At 40.5% G+C, this 18,624-nt stretch overlaps 1 protein-coding gene across 1 annotated transcript in view; it reads left to right on the top strand.

Annotated features, from left to right (window-relative positions):
• Positions 1-18,624, top strand: part of dpf1 (double PHD fingers 1) — a gene marked incomplete at both ends in the record, with an annotated part of 54,017 nt that overhangs the window by 18,172 nt on the left and 17,221 nt on the right. The window contains 4 exon segments of the mRNA XM_083887199.1: positions 2,247-2,374; positions 8,479-8,568; positions 9,159-9,237; positions 9,345-9,476. Of these exon segments, the coding sequence (XP_083743325.1) occupies positions 2,247-2,374; positions 8,479-8,568; positions 9,159-9,237; positions 9,345-9,476 (429 nt within the window).

Genomic DNA, 18,624 nt, shown 5'->3' with positions numbered 1-18,624 from the left:
ACTCTCTTCAAAAATGGTGTTTGATTTATATTTTCACATTTTTCGTAGTTCCTTTTTTAATGTATATTTATATTTATTGTATGATTTCATGAACCGTAAGCTTTTCATTTATAATAATTATTTATTTATTTATTTATTTATTTACTTTATTTATATAGAATTGACATTCATTGACATTGCCTCAATGAGGCAGGTATCTGCCTCTTTCTTAAAAATAATGTAACATAAATGTAAATGGCCATTAATTAAATATGTCACATCAATGTCAACAATCAGCACTCAATCTAAAACCAAGTTTATCCAGTAAATGCTGGATACATTATTTTTTTCTATATGCATTTTTGTAAACCTCAACATCTGTAGACCATGTGGTAATTATTATTTCTAGTTTTAAACATGACCAATAGTGTTTGTGAATCCACTATATCTGTGAATTTCAGCTAGAGATTTGATAAACAGTCATTATTTCTTCAGAAGTAGAGATAACCTTTGTATTTTGTCTCAAACATGGAAAAATAAGTGAAAAGTAATGAATCCATAGTGAATCAAAATCTAGAAAATACTTTGGTTTGCTCATTACTGCAACATTTTTGTTCATGTTTGGTATTAGGTTTCCAAAATTTTAATTCATATATAAGTATTGTTTCAACATTAATTCTATTAATAACATTTGAATGTTTTCATTCTTTCTTTCCTTTTCTGTTGCTATAAACCATACATGTTGTTCTATTCTAATCAAAAAAAAATACATTTAAATTTTCACTTTTAGTAGCCATTTTGTACATCACAGTCTTGATAATGGTTTTCAAATCAGTCCCTGAACCAAAAATACTATCTGCAAATTATAAAAACTGCAGTTTTACACAAACTTAACAAATTTCATTAATATATACAATAAAATGTTTTGGGCCCAAAACGGACCCTTGTTACCACAATGTACCTGATTAAAGGTCTCTTAAAGTACTCATTAAGTTCTTGATTAAGCCATGGAGCTAAAGTGGACTTGACTTAAGTCTTCTTAGGAGATTTAAGTCCAGTCAATATTTTGTATATCAGTGTCATAATTATTCTCAATGATGTTATTTAGCATCCTCTTTAATATTATTTTAGTCTTCTTAGCAATTCCAATCAAATTATGGTCACTAAAGCCAACTAATTGCAACATTTGTAAACATGACATTGATCGTAAACTGTAATCCCTACAACATATTCTTGTCAGCTTTGAGAAAATATGTGTGAAGTTACATGCAACTGCTCGTAAAAGTAGTTTCTTTCTGAGTGCACAAGATCTCAAATTCCTGTAAATATGTATATCCCCAAAAAATCCGATCCAATTTTATTTAGAAAGCATCTTTTTAAACCAGAGGGAGGACACAAGATACTATGTAAGATTTCACAGATTTCACAGGTTTGATCCTGATATAATGTAGATTGCATGTTGTTTGTGTTGTGTTTCAGTGCTGCCTTTAAATATATGGTATGCTGATATGGTTGAAACCATATTTGGTCAAATTTAATCATTGCATCTTGGTCAGCGTATGAACTTTTCAGCCCACAACATGTAGGATTTCCCTTATCAAGGTCTGATAGCTCAACTCAAACTTCAAGCATTTTCTTGTGGAGTAGTTCATTTGCTCCAGATAATCTGGCAGTCCCTGCAACACAATGCTTCCTCTGGATTTTACATTGTGTAACTGCACACACACATATCCTCCTAATGAGTGTTTGGTTGTGGTTTGTCTGTCACTACACTGATGTCTTCTCTTATCATGATGTTAATTACAGAGGGCTATTCTTCGTGATTGTCCTCACTTCCTCCCATGTCCGTCGCAGTCACCTGTTTAACAGCTGTTTCGCTATTTCCCATTCATGTTTTGTGTTGCTTTGTAGCGTAACATGCTGATCACAATATCAAGTATTAGATTCTGCCCTATTTTTAGGGACTCGATTTTGGAGTCAAACCCTAACCCCCATGCCATTATCACACACTTGAAGCTTGACGTATAATTAATTAATAAAAAATTGTTGGATCATCTGCACATTTTGTTCTTATAAAACCTAAGAGCTCAGGTACTATCACCAGTGAACACCCTTTTCTATCTATGCATTAACCTAAATATATAAATAACATCTTTTCAAGGGCTTAGTCATGTGATATTTATGCAGAAGTCCTTGTACCTTCATGTTTCCTCGATACTGTGACAGCTCCGATTAATGTGTTTTTTGATATTAAAACTGTCTCGCAGACTACGAGGCTTCTCTAAAGAAAGAGGGTGGGATACCTGATGGCCCCGTGCTGGAGTCACTGCTTGCTGGGGAAACCTTAGACAAGAAGGTAGAAACCAAGGAAGAAGAGCCCATGAGCGAATGTCAGGTAAGACTCTTTTCTTCTTTAATTTTTGATCTCTAATCCTTTCTTCAGTGATGTCAGCCTGTCTACTTCGTTTTCCCAAGACTCTTTGGGAAATTCTGGTAATGTTTTCCTTTAGTCGCACACATCCAATGAAACTTACCATTTAACGTCTCCAGAGGTTCTGAAGGGGGGTGTATGTTACAATGCCAGCTCCAGAGTCAAAGACAGCTCATGTGTGAACACAGCAGGAGGAATTTCCATTAATCTACAGTTAATGACTGGGTGAATGACATGTCTCCTGCATGCTCAAACCAGGCTAATTTCATGTCTGAAAATATCTTCAGATTAGTGTCAGAGAGACAATATAGTCCACTTAATATTAATGACATTGATAGATACCAATTACTACTGAGACTTCTTAATGACATCAACCAAGGGTTGGGGTTGTTTTTGCTGAAACATGTTTTCCTGTGAAATCAAAGTTGACTTTTGACCTTTCCCACGCCTCCTCTTCAAGTGTGATAGTTTCAGGTTAGGGGGAAAAAAAACTATTACACAACTATTACTATAAGACGTGTCTTGGAATACATGGACGACCAACATTTGTTGGAGCAACTAGCTGATGCTGTTAGAGAAGCTGAGCAAGAGCAGCCATCAAGCTCTGGATTTTTGCTTCAGAAGCCTTGAAGTGTGTGTAACAAGTATATAGAAAAGCTGTAATAGGAGAGGAAAGATGGAAAATTAACCCATCATTCGTCGCACGGAAAAAAAAACCGGAAGACTCATCATGTCTGACAAAACTGCTCAAAAACCTGCTCAGGAAGCAAAAGCAACTTACTGGAAAAAAAGGACCATGATGCAACCAGTGAGTCATCACCTACCATGAGCCACCCTGCGATAACAGGGGCCCCAAGGTACACACAGTGTATCTGTGTCGTGTCCAGATGCCACCGCCAGCATCGCTGCATGAGGAATAGTCATTGGATGGTCCAGAGTCTGGGGTTTTGGCTTCACGTATGAAACATGCTGGGCGGCCCAACATCATGCTGACAGACTTCCAATGACTGGGCGCAGTGTTGAGACAGACGCTAATGCACTATGTAGTGGGGGTAAGTGGAAGTATGGCGACAAATCTGAGGAAACCAGGCTAAGCGGGTGAAATCCCCCCAGACTGAGTTGGATGCCGCACTGACCCCCAGAAAATGAAGTGGTCATTGATTTCTAAGTGTCAGGGTCCATACTTCTCTAGAGAAAGAGGGAGGTGCAATGGACATTATGGTGGACTGTTTTAATTCTGATTGTGGGGTATTTCGGACTTTAGTATCCGTGCCACTGGCCGCCGGAGTGGAGAAACTGGATGAAATGGACGCAAGATACAATGCTTTCAAGCTCACAAACCTACAGTATATCTCCCCACCACGCTAATTTTGGAGGTGGGACAAATGCGTTCAGGTTGAGATACACAGCTGCCCCACTGAAAAAGTACATTATTTCACTTCCTTGTATCCATACGTCAATTATAGATTTCCATACCCTCTGGGACACCCACATTTATAGAGACTTTGAGGAGCCACAAAAAAACTTGGGTCTCATCGGGCCATGGTCTATCCTTCTCACAGGCTTTATTTTCCTGTTTTACCTCAAAAACATCTGACTCGGATCTAGCAAGGTCGACAGGAGGAGCGATCCACTCTGCCACGCTCGCACTGTCTCAGACTCAGAGACATCAAACGACCAACAAGAGACAATGGATGAGGTGATGGATGAGGTATTAAATAAACAGCCCTCACACGATCGCAAAAACACAGAGTACGTCCTGCAGAAATTGGCCCAGAGCGAGTCAGGCTCGAATTCAAAGGGTGAATTTGTTTATAAGGGAATGACTGTGAACCATTTGCATATCGATCGTTTTATTTAAAAACCTCTCCCCAGCCGCACCCAAAGGCTGGACGGGTTTTCTCAGCACTATGGCAGAACTCAGCATTCCCTTATCTTCTGTTAAGTAACCCTAAAGCCTGCAGTCAAAATGAGCGTCTTAAAATGGATGGACCAGAGGGAGAGAGACAAGAGGAACGGGAGGTGGAGAAGGAGGAGGAAGGACCCCTAAAAGACTGGTGATCGAAATCAGATCTGAGGTCAGATTTGAAATCACGACCCAAAGAAGACAAATAACCCTGCCCCCACATTGGATCAGCTTTTAATCATCTAATTGATTGACTTTATAATATATATGTTTAATCTCTAAACATTTGTAAAGTACAGGATACGTGTGAGATATATTTTTATATTTCTGAGCTCTGCAATATATTTTTGAACTTTCTTTCATAAAGTTAAAAACTTCAAGGTAGCTGGCCGCAGGCCCAACCACCACAAAATCCATCTCCCAACAAGCGAAGGGAGATGGCGACTCTCTAGCTGATGACCGTTCATGACTATGATTCAGTAATAATCAACCAGCACCTGTCTTTTAGAGTTGATCTCCAGTAGTGTTAGTGTTTTTTACCATCCACATTTTTTATATATTTTTCAGATGTGAGGCTTTAACCCAGCTGTTGAACTTCTTGAACAGTTTTTTCAGTGTACAAAAAGTTTTTTTTGACCATGGACCATAGGTCATTATAATTTTTAACCTCCTGATATGTGCACTCTCTGGTAAATTTTACTTTTTGGCTCCTGCCGTGTCTTTGTAAAAAAAAAAAGTCTGGCACTGAATTGGCTTTTTACTGTGTCTGAGAAAAAGTTGAGCAGGGTTTCGATCATGGCTCTGTAGGGATGTGTGGAGCTAGACTGGGAAATGAAATTATCCCCAGAATAATGTCCCATCGACTGAAGATGGTGTTTAGAGGATAAATAATGAACCCCGCAGCAGTGTCGTTAGCCAGGTTTGAGCCATTGGAGTTGGTCATTTTCGCTCAGAGGTGTAGCAAGGTGTCATTGAGATCCAGGTATTTCTCACCATCTCCCTGGGTAAAGACCTCGCTCGGTAATGGTGGACAGAGGCAAAACTTATAGACAGCTCCATCATGGGAGCTGAAAATAAATCCAGTTCTGCAAGCGTGAACTCGGATGATTTCTGATGTAAAAGAGCCATTCCCGAACGTCCTTTTTTTCTCTAAAAATGTTAAAATATGTCGTTGCTTTGGGAAGACATCCTCACCCTAGACTTACATGTGCAAACTGATTTTCTCTTTTCCGCTCTCAGTCTTTTGTGGAAATACCTTCCCCAGGCGGCTGCTTCCTCAACCTGCGTGACAATACCATAATGCCTCCAGTTCCTTCTTGTTTCTGCTCCTGCCGTTGTTGCTGCTTATTAAGCAGACTCCCTGCAGTGCAATTGATCATATCAGAGGCAATGTTACTAGCCGCTATTTTAAGGTGAGATTTGGTGATGGCAAAGCCTTTTTTTTCAGCATCGGAAACACAAAACAGTTTCGAGAATATAGATCCTATACCTCGACCGTACATGATGGGCCCCCCATAAAAACCAGGTTAAGCGACCCCCACCTGACTTTCATAGTAATTTACAAAACAACGTGTACCCGGTCTGATGCCTGCGAAGCGTGCGAGAGTCATCCTGTTTTACTTCTCACAAAGAGGGCTGCAGTAAGGCTGGTCTAAAGTTAAGCTTCACAATGTTCTTGCTATAAATAAACTCTGAACACCTGTTGTGATCGGTTTTGATCTCGATGCGAATACTTTTGATCTGATTTTTTGACAGATCAATGTATTGTTTGGTGTTTGGTGTCTGATGTTTACCATATTCCCAAAAGTCCCAGTGACTTTGATTGTACCCAGCTGTCACCGATGAATTGATACTGAATGATGTCTGTGTAAACAAACAGAATATAAAGGCCTGTTTTGAGATCATAAGGGTACGGGGTCCAACGGTTGGAGAGGGCCCACCATTCGTTCACTTTCAAACCCAGCATGTAGGCCAGGGGAGAAAAAGCCTGCATTTTGAACTGAGCATTGCCTTTATTGCCTAAATCGATGCATTTGCTGACGTTGTTGTAAGAGGCACTGACGCTGGCGTTGTACTTTTTGATCAATGGGATTATTCATCCAGCCATTCATTTTCTACCGCTTTATCCTCCACCAGAGGGTCACGGGGTGCTGTACCTATCTCAGCTGACATAGGGCGATAGGCCTCAAAAGTGGCGTTGCGTTCCCACTTTTTATTTTGCGTTTGGACAAGCGTCTTTGGGTGGAAATCTGCATGCACACGGTGGCGCAAAAGTGTGCTTCTGCATGTTGCTCGTGTTGCCGCTGTAAGTAAGCAGTCTCTTGCAATATTTACATGCTGTTTTGGTTTTGTCTGTACATTTCTCACCGGTTGTATTTGTGTATATAGGGAATCCAAAATGCCGCCACACAGGTGATTTTAAACAACTCGGTGCATCCACCGTCGCCATGTCTTCCTGGATGTCTGTAGTGACGTAAGTCACCAACCAGTGACAGTTTTTAAAGATAACTTAACCTATTTCTAAAAAAAAGAAGGAGATATTGAACTTATCCTACTTCTCTGGTATTCGCGATTCATTTTTTCTGTCAACTGGTGCGAATCGTCACGCATTTGTACTGATTTTTCATCGTGTCACGATGCATCGTTACATCCCTAATATATAATACATGAAAAACATCATAAACTCTTAAAGGAGACTTATTATACCCTATTTCTCCAAATTGAACTAGTTCCCTGGTGTCCTAATGAACATGTCTGTGACATACTTTGGTCAAAATACCATAAGGATGAAGCACCACAGCAGTTCAATCACCCTGCCAAAACAGACCTGTCCGGAACGGTCGGTTTTGAATGCCTGTCTCTTTAAATGCAAATGAGACACAGGAAACTACGTCAGCGTCACTGAGGCTCCGGCAGCTAACAGCAGTTAGCATTTGGAAAAGCCATCATTTGTCGACTCAGCTGTCGCAGGTAAAACCTAAGTTTGATAAATTCTTTGCAATCCGTATCCTCCAAAATGTCCAACACAATGTTCACTCTAACATAAACAGACATGTCGGGAGAGAAGGTTGGAGAAAATTCAATCTCATGATTCAATCTCATGCATGTGATACACATACATATGAACATAGAAGAGGGTGTGTGTGTGTGTGACAAATAGTTTTTTTCCCCCCTGACCTTATACTATCACACCAGAAGGGGAAGGTGTGGGAAAGGTCAAAGGTCAACTGATTTCCCACTAAAACCTATTTCAGCAAAAACAACCCCATCCCTTGATTAATGTCATCAAATCAAAGTTTGGATCAAATTATGACATTGAGCTATTGTCTCTCTAGTGTCACCAGGTGTCCCATGAATTTGCATTCCTTGTCCCTCATATTGAGACGATGTCCCACATTTTTGTCTCTAGACTGACACTTTTCTAAACTTAAATATGTGACCCAATGACTGTGTCTTAAAAGTGACTGAAGCCGGTGGAAGGAGTTTTTTGTTCTTTTCTGCACTTGGACGAGTATACGATGTGAAGTCACATGGTTACAAAAGCTGCAGGTACAAATACTGAGTTTAATGATGGTTTAATGATTAATTATACGCTTTACTTGTAAAGCAAAAGTTAGGATTGTTGGACTGTATCGGATTTTACATTTTGATCCGTCCGATATCCAATCCCATGATTTTGACCAGCACCGATACTGAGTATCATATTGTCTCAATACTATGGAAAACCATATGGAAAGTATTGAGCTCACAGAATATATGATTTTAGAACTTTTTCGACAGTCATAAAGACAAATCTAATAAAATGAATGAATATATAGTTCCTCCTCAATGTGGGCGGAGTCATCACAGCACGGCTGCATGAAACTGTCATGACATTGTTTTATTCGTGACACACACAACCGAGTGACTAGTGACATGTAGAGCAGTTGTTTTCTGTGTAACTGAATCATTAGAAACAGTTAATTAAAAATATTAGTTCAGTACTTCCTCCATGTGCCTCTCTTTATGTCGTTTCCGACACTATAATTAAGCAAACACCCTCAAACTCAGCAAGACAATGTGTAACGTCAGGACCACTCATGGTTTCATGGAAAAAAAGCAAAAGAAAATGAAAAAGAGTGAGAATCTATCTGACGACCTCTCTCTACTTCCTCACCTACAGAAGTTGCTTGTCGGGGATTTCCCTCACGAGCTGGAGGTGGATGAGCTGGAAGAAGATGTTCCTAAGAGAAAGAACCGCACCAAAACACGGGTAAGACATAGAAGTGATCCAGAAATCGAGACTGTGTTCGTGCTGAGAATACCTTTGTTTTTCTATTAACAATGGGACTTTGCTAAAAAGCAACTTTTATGAAATCAGACAGTTTTTTTTTCCTTCCATCCTATTGGAGGATAATCAATTGTTTCTGTGACAATGTATTCTGAAAAGAATCACACACACACACACATGCTCACAATCAGACACCAGGTTTGCTAATTGGAGCAGTTGCTCCCCTGCTCGGTGTCATCAGCCCCCTCCTGCTGGAAGTGCAATTTTACACTGAGAGCAGATGATTAGAATGCAAATGTGTGTGTGTGCGTGTGTGTGTATACTTGTATTTGTTAACGCTTTGCAAACTTGTCTGCCATAAATACTCATTTTTTCAGGACCAGTAGTATAGTCCTCATGGAGACCTCATGCAGAACCTAATTTCAGAGGTCCTGGTTAGGTGTGAGCTACAATTCGAATTGTGGTGAGGTTAAGTGTGTGTATGTGTGTGTGTGTGCGTGTGTGTGTGTGTGTGTGTGTGTGTGTGTGTGTGTGTGTGTGTGTGTGTGTGTGTGTGTGTGTATACACTACAGGCCTATGGTGTCGGGGGCATGAGGAAGAGACAAGAGTTGCCTGCCATTGAAGACAGAGACAAGCCTTACGTCTGTGACAGTGAGTGCAATGTCACCACTGTGTTCATATTTTACTTGATTTTTAATTACTTACATGTGCAGAAAGCATGTTCTGTATAACACACTGTACATGTTTGTGCGTTGCAGTCTGTGGAAAGCGCTATAAGAACCGCCCAGGACTGAGTTACCATTACACTCACACCCACCTGGCAGATGAGGAGGGGGAGGAAGACTCAGAACGACACACACTACCCTTCCAGCGCAAGAACAACCACAAACGTGAGTGCACAGTCTGAATATTTAAATAACAGTGACCATTGTAAAATATAACAGTGACCAATAGACTTTAAAACAGGTCCTGCTATCCCAGTTCAAAATATTGGAACATGGAGCTGCACCTCTGAGAGTGACACTGTGTTCATGCACAAACCTCATACTGAATAGATAACAGAAACCTATTTGCTTGATATTCACATCAGCAACAGATGGAGATTTTGCTCCAAGCAGCATATGGCACGATGAGAGGAGACAATAACGGGGTTCAAATATTATGTGTGTTATATTGTATCCACTGACAACGTGAGTAGTGGCACAAGAGAGAGGTGGGTTTATGACATCATTGTTTTTCCAAAGTACTGTATGGAATGTCTACATGAAAACACAAGGCTGGCATTTTGTCACTCACACTATCGCAGTCACCTAGGATTTCTATGTGGACAATTTCTAACTCTTCTGGCAACCTGGGTGTCTAAGTTCTACAAGCTGCATTCCTGGATGCTCGGTGATGGGGGTTGGTGAAAATGAATTATATTAATTTGACAATAAGGCCTTAGTGGTACATTGCAAACAAGTTATTGACATTAAAAAATGAAACGAGTTATCATGACATAAAACCAATGATCCTAGACCAAACTAGACAAGTCTTAAAATGGCGCTCTGCTCTCCTGCACTCTCGTCTGACAGTCCGAGTGACGTCATTGCCCCGGCATTGACATACTCGGGGCACTAAAATAAGTTGTTTGGTAAAAGTTTGGAGAAAGGGCTGGACTCACCAACAGTCAACCAAGATTGAGTTACGGAGAGGAAATCCAAGCAACGGGACATAAATCGTTCAGGATAAAACTTTTGTTCTAGAATTAACTAGCGCCATTCTAATGGGGGAACAGGGCTGGGGTGATACCCATCACAGGTAGCAGACAGGAGTCGATGGGGTCCAGAGAGTGCCAGGGCCAGAAAATATGGGTTCGATCTCAGTTCGGCGAGGGGAATCCCCAGAGAACGTGTCAGGCTTTTAACTTAACCATGTTTGCCTCCAGGCAGGCGAGCTTACAGTCTGCTGTAGGTCAGTGGGAACCCCCAAAAGGAGAAGGGGGCATATTTCATTTGTCTCATCAGATTTTTTGTCAGAGATGCAGGAGTGTCTTATGTTCATACACCAGTAGTGAGTTAACATTTTTCACGATAAGCGATAGAAACAGCACAAGTACAAGCACAAACTGGGAAACGTTTGCGCTACTTTATACTCCAGAAAAAGAAAAGCAGTTACGTTACTTTGTAACGTGTTACACACAAGACACTTTTTTGTATGGAGGGGAGAGAGCTGAGTCTCATGTATAGTAGGATTGCATGTTGTTGAAAAAAAAATACGTTGAAGAGAATAACACAGGGAAAGTGAAATTTTAATGTTTTAATCTGATAATATAATATAATAATATACAGGGCTACATGGTGGTGAAGTGACTAGCATTGTTGCCTTGCATGTCATTATACACTCAACAAAAATAGAAAAAAAAATGTTTTCCTCCCATTTTTTATGAGTTGAACTCTAAAACATTTACACAAAATCACAATTTCTCTCAAATATTGTTCACAAACCAGTCTAAATCTGTGTTAGTGAGCAGTGATAATCTATCTCACCACACAGGTGTGACATAGATCAAGATGCTGATTAGACAGCATGAATATTGCACAGGAGCGCCTAAGGATGGCCACAATAAAAGGCCACTCTGAAGTGTGCAGTTTTGCTTTATGGGGGTGGGGGTCTGTGGGGGTCAGAAAACCAGTCAGTGTCTGGGGTGACCACCATTTGCCTCATGCAGTGCGACACATCTCCTTGGCATAGACTTGATCAGGTTGTTGATTGTGGCCTGTGGAATGTTGGTCCACTCCTCTTCAATGGCTGTGTGAAGTTGCTGGATTTTGTGGGAACTGGTACACGCTGCTGTATACGCCGATCACGAGCATCCCAAACATGCTCAATGGGTGACATGTCCGGTGAGTATGCTGGCCATGCAAGAACTGAGTGATTTTCAGCTTCCAGGAATTTTGTACAGATCCTTGCAACATGGGGCCATGCATTATCCACGTGGATGAATGGCACAATGGGCCTCAGGATCTAGTCAGAGTATCTCTGTGCATTCAAAATGCCATCACACCTGCCCATAGCATAACCCCACTGCAACTCGATCCACAACGTTTTACAACATTTTACCATCACCAAACCACTAGCCCACACACGCTGTCTGCCATCTGCCCTGAACAGTGAAAACCGGGATTGATCCTTGAAGAGAACACCTCTCCAATGTGCCAGATGCCATCGAATGTGAGCATTTGCCCACTCAAGTTGGTTACGACGACAAACTGTTTCTGACAGTTTGTGCAGAAATTATTTGGTTTTGCAAACCGATTGTTGCAGCAGCTGTCCTGGTGGCTGATCTCAGATGATCTTGGAGGTGAACACGCTGGTGTGGTTACACGTGGTCTGTGCTTGTGAGGCCAGTTGGGTGTACTGCCAAATTGTCTGAAACGCCTTTGTTTTGATTTTGTGTTGACCCTGTGATGGACCTGTCCGCGGTGTGACCCCGCCTTTCGCCCTACGTGACCTCCATGGGGAGGATAAAGTGGTAAACAATGAATGATAAGGACTGATATTTTTTATACATATATTTTTTAAATGAATGAAAGACGACTCACTCTATCACTGAACCACTATAGGTGTTGTGCTCACAAAATGAATTAATTGCTGAGTAATTTATATTTTACATATGAATTATAACACCCTTAAATGAAGGGTGGGAGAGCATTTTTTACTGTATGCCTAAAATCCTCTTCACTCCCCGATTGTAACCAATTCATGAATGCATTGTCACAAAAATGAAAAATGTCAAAATGTCAGTCAGCTGTGGAGTGGACAGATCTGTAAAAACACCATCCCATCATACCGAACAGCTCATGGTGCATCAATCAAACTGCCATCAGTTTCTACTGGTGGGTTAACTTTGTGTCTGGTATCTTTTGAGAGTATTTGTTGTTTTTCGACATTTGAACAAGTATCCAAAAAAAGTTTCCGATGCTGCGCAGTGCTTGTGAATCTGTGTGAAACCAACCCTCTGAATGTTCCTGTGCTCTGGAGGCGTGGCTTCAGAGGGAAGTCTGAATTTAAAATGTAGCCTGGTAAACAGTTTTTCCAGGATCTCCAACCCTACCTTTAAAATCAATCGGGCTTTGCACTCCCTCTGCTCCCGTAAACTGCAGGGCTGTGGCGTCTGATCTGTGAATATATAGCGGCATGATATTTAAAACAATTGCTGTTGATTGATGGGATAATTTCTGTGCTCAGATCTGCACTGGTTTCTACAACAGCTTGATAAATGAGAGCTCCTGAATGTCAGTCTGGATTTGACCCCATACCAGTTCATTACTCACTGGACTGATTTGTATTTAATCACAACAGATTTAACACAAGAGTTACTTGAATATTTGCAGATACCCTGAAGCTGTAAAGAGACCAAACCTGGTACATTTTAGGATTTTAAAGCACAAGACTATACAAATATGAAGTGCAGTGTAAAAATAATACATTTTTGGCAGGTAAGGCTGGGTGATATGGCTTATATGTAGTATTCTGATATATGAAATATATCGGTATATCTCTCTCAAAGGACAGTGACAATAACTGTAAATACACACTAAGATAAAATGTTTATGATCTGTATTACATGTTCTTAAAATACAGTTATTAGCTTTCATTGCATATAATAACTGCTTTATTTCTTTGGCTTTTTAATGTTTAATGAAGGATATTGAAGGAAGGAAACAATGAAATTGCCTATAAATATGGTCAAATTTTCCTATAATGCAAATAGTTAGGCTTAAAGTGTTAAGTGGTTTTTATATGTATAATTTTGTCAATTTTCCATGTATTTTTAAATCAATATAATAAGTGCATTTCATGTATTCAGTACAAGAAATATGATGATTATCAATGCAACAGCCTTTTAAACCACAAAAGTAATTACAGATACTTTATCACTATATATCTCACATGTCATGATATGGCTGTAATATATATTATATATATATATATATATATATATATATATTATTGCCCAGCCCTCCACATCACATGCTGCTCGTTGGTACCACCACATATAAATAACAGTAAATATTTATGATTCTATGAACAGGTCATGTTTCAAACCTCAAACCTGGGCTCTTGTCGGCTGCAGCATCCAGAATAACTCAATTACTGAGCATTTGTTCTTTTTCAGTCTGGAGGAGCAGTTTTCTAACAACATGTGGGTTTTGTTCAGTGTCATCTGTCTGCATGTTTTCCTGTGGGAGATTGGGGTTTGGTCAGTAACCATGTGAGTAAAATGGTTTTAGTTGTTCACACATAAAACCAGGAAAAAATGGCTGTGGATGTAGGAAACTGGAAATTATTCATCCAATTTCTTTGTTCCTCTAGGTCTTAAAACAATGAATTAGCTCTGAATAAAACAGATAAATGAACTAAAACACACACACACATATATCCACATTACTGGTGTCCAGACTGGAACTATACTGCCTCTCTCTTAATTGGCAGTGTGGATTTTTAAATTGGCCTGTGTGACAGAACAGACTGGCTCAGTGTATGCATGTGTGTGTGTGCGTGCGTGTGTGCGTGTCCTTGTATTTGTTACCTCTTAAGGACCTTTTCTGGCATGAACACTGACTTTGTCAGGACCAGTAGTCCTCGTGCAGAATCTGGTCTTAATGAGGCAGAGCCTCATTTCTGAGGATCTCTTTAAGTATAGGACTAAGAAACTCAATTGTGAGTAGGTGAAGGTTAGGGTCAGACCTGGTCTGCTGTCCAAATGAATGCAAGTCAATGAAGAGTCCTTAAAAGGATAGCTTCGCAAACCTGTGTGTGTTTATATATGTGTCTGCATACACACACGTTCATGCTCTGCAGGGGTGTGTGTGTGTGTGCATGTGTGTGTGCATGTGCGTGTGGCCATGCTGCAGTCTGAGGAGAGAGAGAGAGAGAGAGAGAGAGAGAGAGAGAGAGAGAGAGAGAGAGAGAGAGAGAGAGAGAGAGAGAGAGAGCATTTGAATCATTTAATATCCCCCTTCACTCCCTCCCAAACAGTAATAACACACACACACACACACACAGAGAGAGACAGACAGACAGACACATATAGACAGACAGACACACACACACACACACACACACACACACACACACACACACACACACACACACACACACACACACACACACACACACATACACACACACACACACTTCCTTTAGAAAATGCAATCTTCTCTGGTGAAATGAAAAAGGAAGCTTAGCTGCCATGGTGTGTGTGTGTGTGTGTGTGTGTGTGTGTGTGTGTGTGTGTGTGTGTGTGTGTGTGTGTGTGTGTGTGTGTGTGTGTGTGTGTGCATACGTGCACGTGTGCATACGTGCTTGAACCATTGTAACTTTCCCCAATCTGCTGAGTGTCTCCAACACCCTCCGCCCTTTTGTATATTGCTACATATGTAATATTATTAATATGGCTCCCCCAAATGAGCAGCCCTGCATGCATAATTCATGCTATATTCTTGCTCTAGAAGCTGTCTCGACTCAATAGTGTGCATGGAGGGAAACGCAGCACAAAAACTATCCGTCTTACTAAAAACTCTGTCTTTTCTGAACCTCATCCAACTCCATTCTCACTCCCCACTTTTTCATCACTGTGATAAATGGTAGATTATTCCGCCAGGAGATGAGATTTTCCATCCTGCTCTTTCTCTTCGTCCATCTTCCCCATCTGCTCTTTTTCTTGTATCCTGACCTGAACCGTCCTCTCCTCTCCTGTGTCCTCCCTTTTCTTTACCAATCATCCAGCTTTGTATTTTCTTTTTTGTTTTAGTTTATTTTGTTATCCTGTGCCTCCATCTGACAACATCAGCCACCTCCATTAAACCTCCCTGCGTATGAGTATACTATTACACCATTAAAATACATGACTGCACCACATACTATTTTTTTTACCTTTACTGCTTCTTTTGGAGAGGAGCTTGGCTGTGGAAAGGAATGGGGGTGAATAGGGTGGAGGTGGGGGTGTGGGGGTTGTGACTTTGATGTGAGGGTGGAAAAGGTACTGGAAAAATAAGGAGATGAAGAAGAGGATGGATAAGGGGATGTTTATTTTAGAGCTTGACCATGCAGTGTCATGAGAGTGAGAGAAGAAGTAGATGAGAAAGAGTAAAGCAGTTATCGTATAATGAAATAAAGACACAATGACTGAAGGAGAAAAGAAGAAACGCAGAGGGGGGAGGGAAGTAGTGGGGGGTGTAAAGACAGGGAGGGGGAGCACAGATGTCATTAAATCCCACTCTCAAATCAGAACTCACTTTCAGAGGCCATTTTTTTCTGGAGGGACAGACGGTTCACAGTCTGGAGCAGCAGGGACACAGGGAGTGTGTAAGTGTGTGTGTGTTTGTAACCCCTTTTGAACCTTTTCTGGCATACACACTGACCTATAGTCCCCATGGAGACCCAAACCTGCATGGGGCCTCATTTATAAAACTTGCGTACGCTACTTTCTACGCAAAGTTTAGGGTTTCTAAACAACAAACTTGACGGGAAATGTTCAGGCTTTTACGGAAACTCTGACCATGACCATGTGTAGGCACATTTATGGCACAGAGGACAAACTGCGACTCTGAAGGCAGAAGGATGAATAACCAGAAGTTGTTTAAAATGACAATACATTTGATTATTACTGCTTACAACAAGACTTTATTCGCACTCACAAACATATTTTTAAACAAATTAACAACCAACCTGTTTGACTGATATTACACACACACACACACGCACGCACACACAAATGAATACAAGATGTCTGTTATTGTAAAATACATGATTATTAAATACTAGTTCACCTGTTTCCTTTTTGCTGCCATGTTTATCTCTCTGTTTTGTCTAATCCATTGCGTCAATGGTTCAATAATAATTGAGAATAAAAGTCTATCAAAATAAGAGTACTATAGGGGCAGCCCTGTATTGTGGATCTGAGCTGCCTATTAATTTTAAATCTAGCTGATGGTTTATTATATATAATTATTACAGGCTGAATAAATATAGCTACCCCTCTAATGTGCTTCGAGTTAATTGCCAAGACAAATACAGATTTAAAACCTTGTCTTTTTAGTTTGTCGTATTCACTTTCTGCCATGTGAGGTTCTTGCAAAAATGCAATAATAATACTATAAGGAGAAAAGGCATCAACCATGTGGTCCCTGCAAAACAAACGTTAGTTATGGACTCATACAATTCAGGTTTAATTTTTGTTTAACCTGAATTCACTCGGCAAGAGTCCATACCCATGTTTAGTACCATATAAAACAACAACAAACTTTTTTGTTAAAAAGTTAACAAAAGTAGTAAAGCTGTAGACTTCCTGTAACAGATCCCTGTTGGTGGGAGGAGGGAGAAACCCCTCCCAAACAGATGGGGCCCTCCACTGTGGTGAAGAGATTAGCCTGCTGACGCACTCTGTCACCACTAATAAGTCCAACACTGTTGTTCCGTTCAGTGATTGTATTGTAGTAGTTTCAACATAATAATAATATAATATAATATTTTAATTTAAAAGAGAGAGAGGGATAACGAGCAGATTGCCTCTCTTGTTTTCCATATCAATCACTTGTCCTGTACAGTTTTCAGACTCTTAACTTTGTGTTGATCTCCTGAACTCCTGGGGCTTTTCTTTTACTCACATCTCCATTTGTTTCCCTACACTTGCTGCTTGTTGCCATGGAAACGCCTTTAATATGCACTCCTCCGGGTTGGAGCCTTGGACCTCTGTAACAGCAGCACGTCCTCATAGGTCCGTGGACTGGTGCTCCAGTGGATTCGGATCTTCATGAATGGGGTTTGGAATCAAATGCCTTTTTTCTTCCAGAGCTTTCTTTATTCCCCCGTAGGCTCTGGACCGGCTTTCTAAATCCATGACTTCCTCTTGCAGCCTGTGTTGTTGTTTTATTTGCAGACTCAGTAGACTCAGTAGACCATCTTTGGTGATACTGCTGTGTGCTTCTATATCTGAAATATGCTCCTCCGTCTCGGTGATTGCCCGGCCATGAGCTTGGAGCGATTTGAGTTAACTTTTGGTCTAGCTCATGCCTTAGCGTTTGCTTATTCATCTTTGGAGTCTTTCTTTAAATCCACTTGAGGTTGAAGATAGCTGACTGTATGTCCTTCTTAAAGTTAGAAATACTCGTCATTTCTTGAAGAAGCTTGTCTCTACATTCACCAACTTGACTGCTAGCTAGCATGCAGCTGCTATCCTCATCAGTAATTTTTCTGTAGAGGATATTCAATTTGAAACTTCTTTTAGATGTTGACTGAAGTGGTGTAATTGAGTATGCTTTGCATGGCTTCACTGGAAGTTCCCTGAGGAACTGGTTTAAGATTTGAATTGTGGTTGGTTTAAAGTTAAGGTTTGGAGAGAGAGACAGACAACACAATTTCAGATATAAAACTCACAACAGAATAGAAAAGTTAAAAGGAAGTATGATAATGCGGAGTGTAGAAGTGGAGAAGTATGCAGCCCATACCAACCAGAGTGAGTCTGATGATTGGCTGTTCTGCTTTAAGTCCCGCCTCCCTTGGTGTGTTAGATTTATCGTTCAGCTCGTGCTGAGGAGGCAGGAACCAGCTAGGTTCAGAGTTCACACCGTCACCGGCAAATATCCACCTTTATATCTTTTTTTCGAGATCGCATAATTTGATTTGTAATACACGCAGTGGTGGGAGGGGGAGCTCTGAGCCTCATTGTTAGTGAAACTGCCGGTAATTGAACCTGATGCACTTTTAATCAACTTCCAAAACTTGATGGTGTTTTGTAGATTTTCATTTATCATGAAAAGGTAATAATTACATTTGTTGTTTTTAACACATTTTGTACATTTATTTCTTAATGTTTCATGAATTTTCCAATCTGAGGGGTTATTTTTTTTCTTTGGCCCAAGCTTCGTCTCTCGTCCTATTAGCTGCGGCAGTAGTTTCAGTAAACCAAGGGTTGCTTAGCCTAAATCTCCTAAAAGGTGCATGTTAAATAGACAGAAATGTGGATTTAAAATAATTCCAGGTAAGATTAAC

Source organism: Microchirus variegatus (assembly GCF_963457635.1).
Source record: "Microchirus variegatus genome assembly, chromosome: 3".
In the NCBI taxonomy this organism is placed as follows: domain Eukaryota; kingdom Metazoa; phylum Chordata; class Actinopteri; order Pleuronectiformes; family Soleidae; genus Microchirus; species Microchirus variegatus.
Note: the sequence above shows the minus strand (reverse complement) of the source record. Positions and strands in the feature narration are given on the sequence as shown.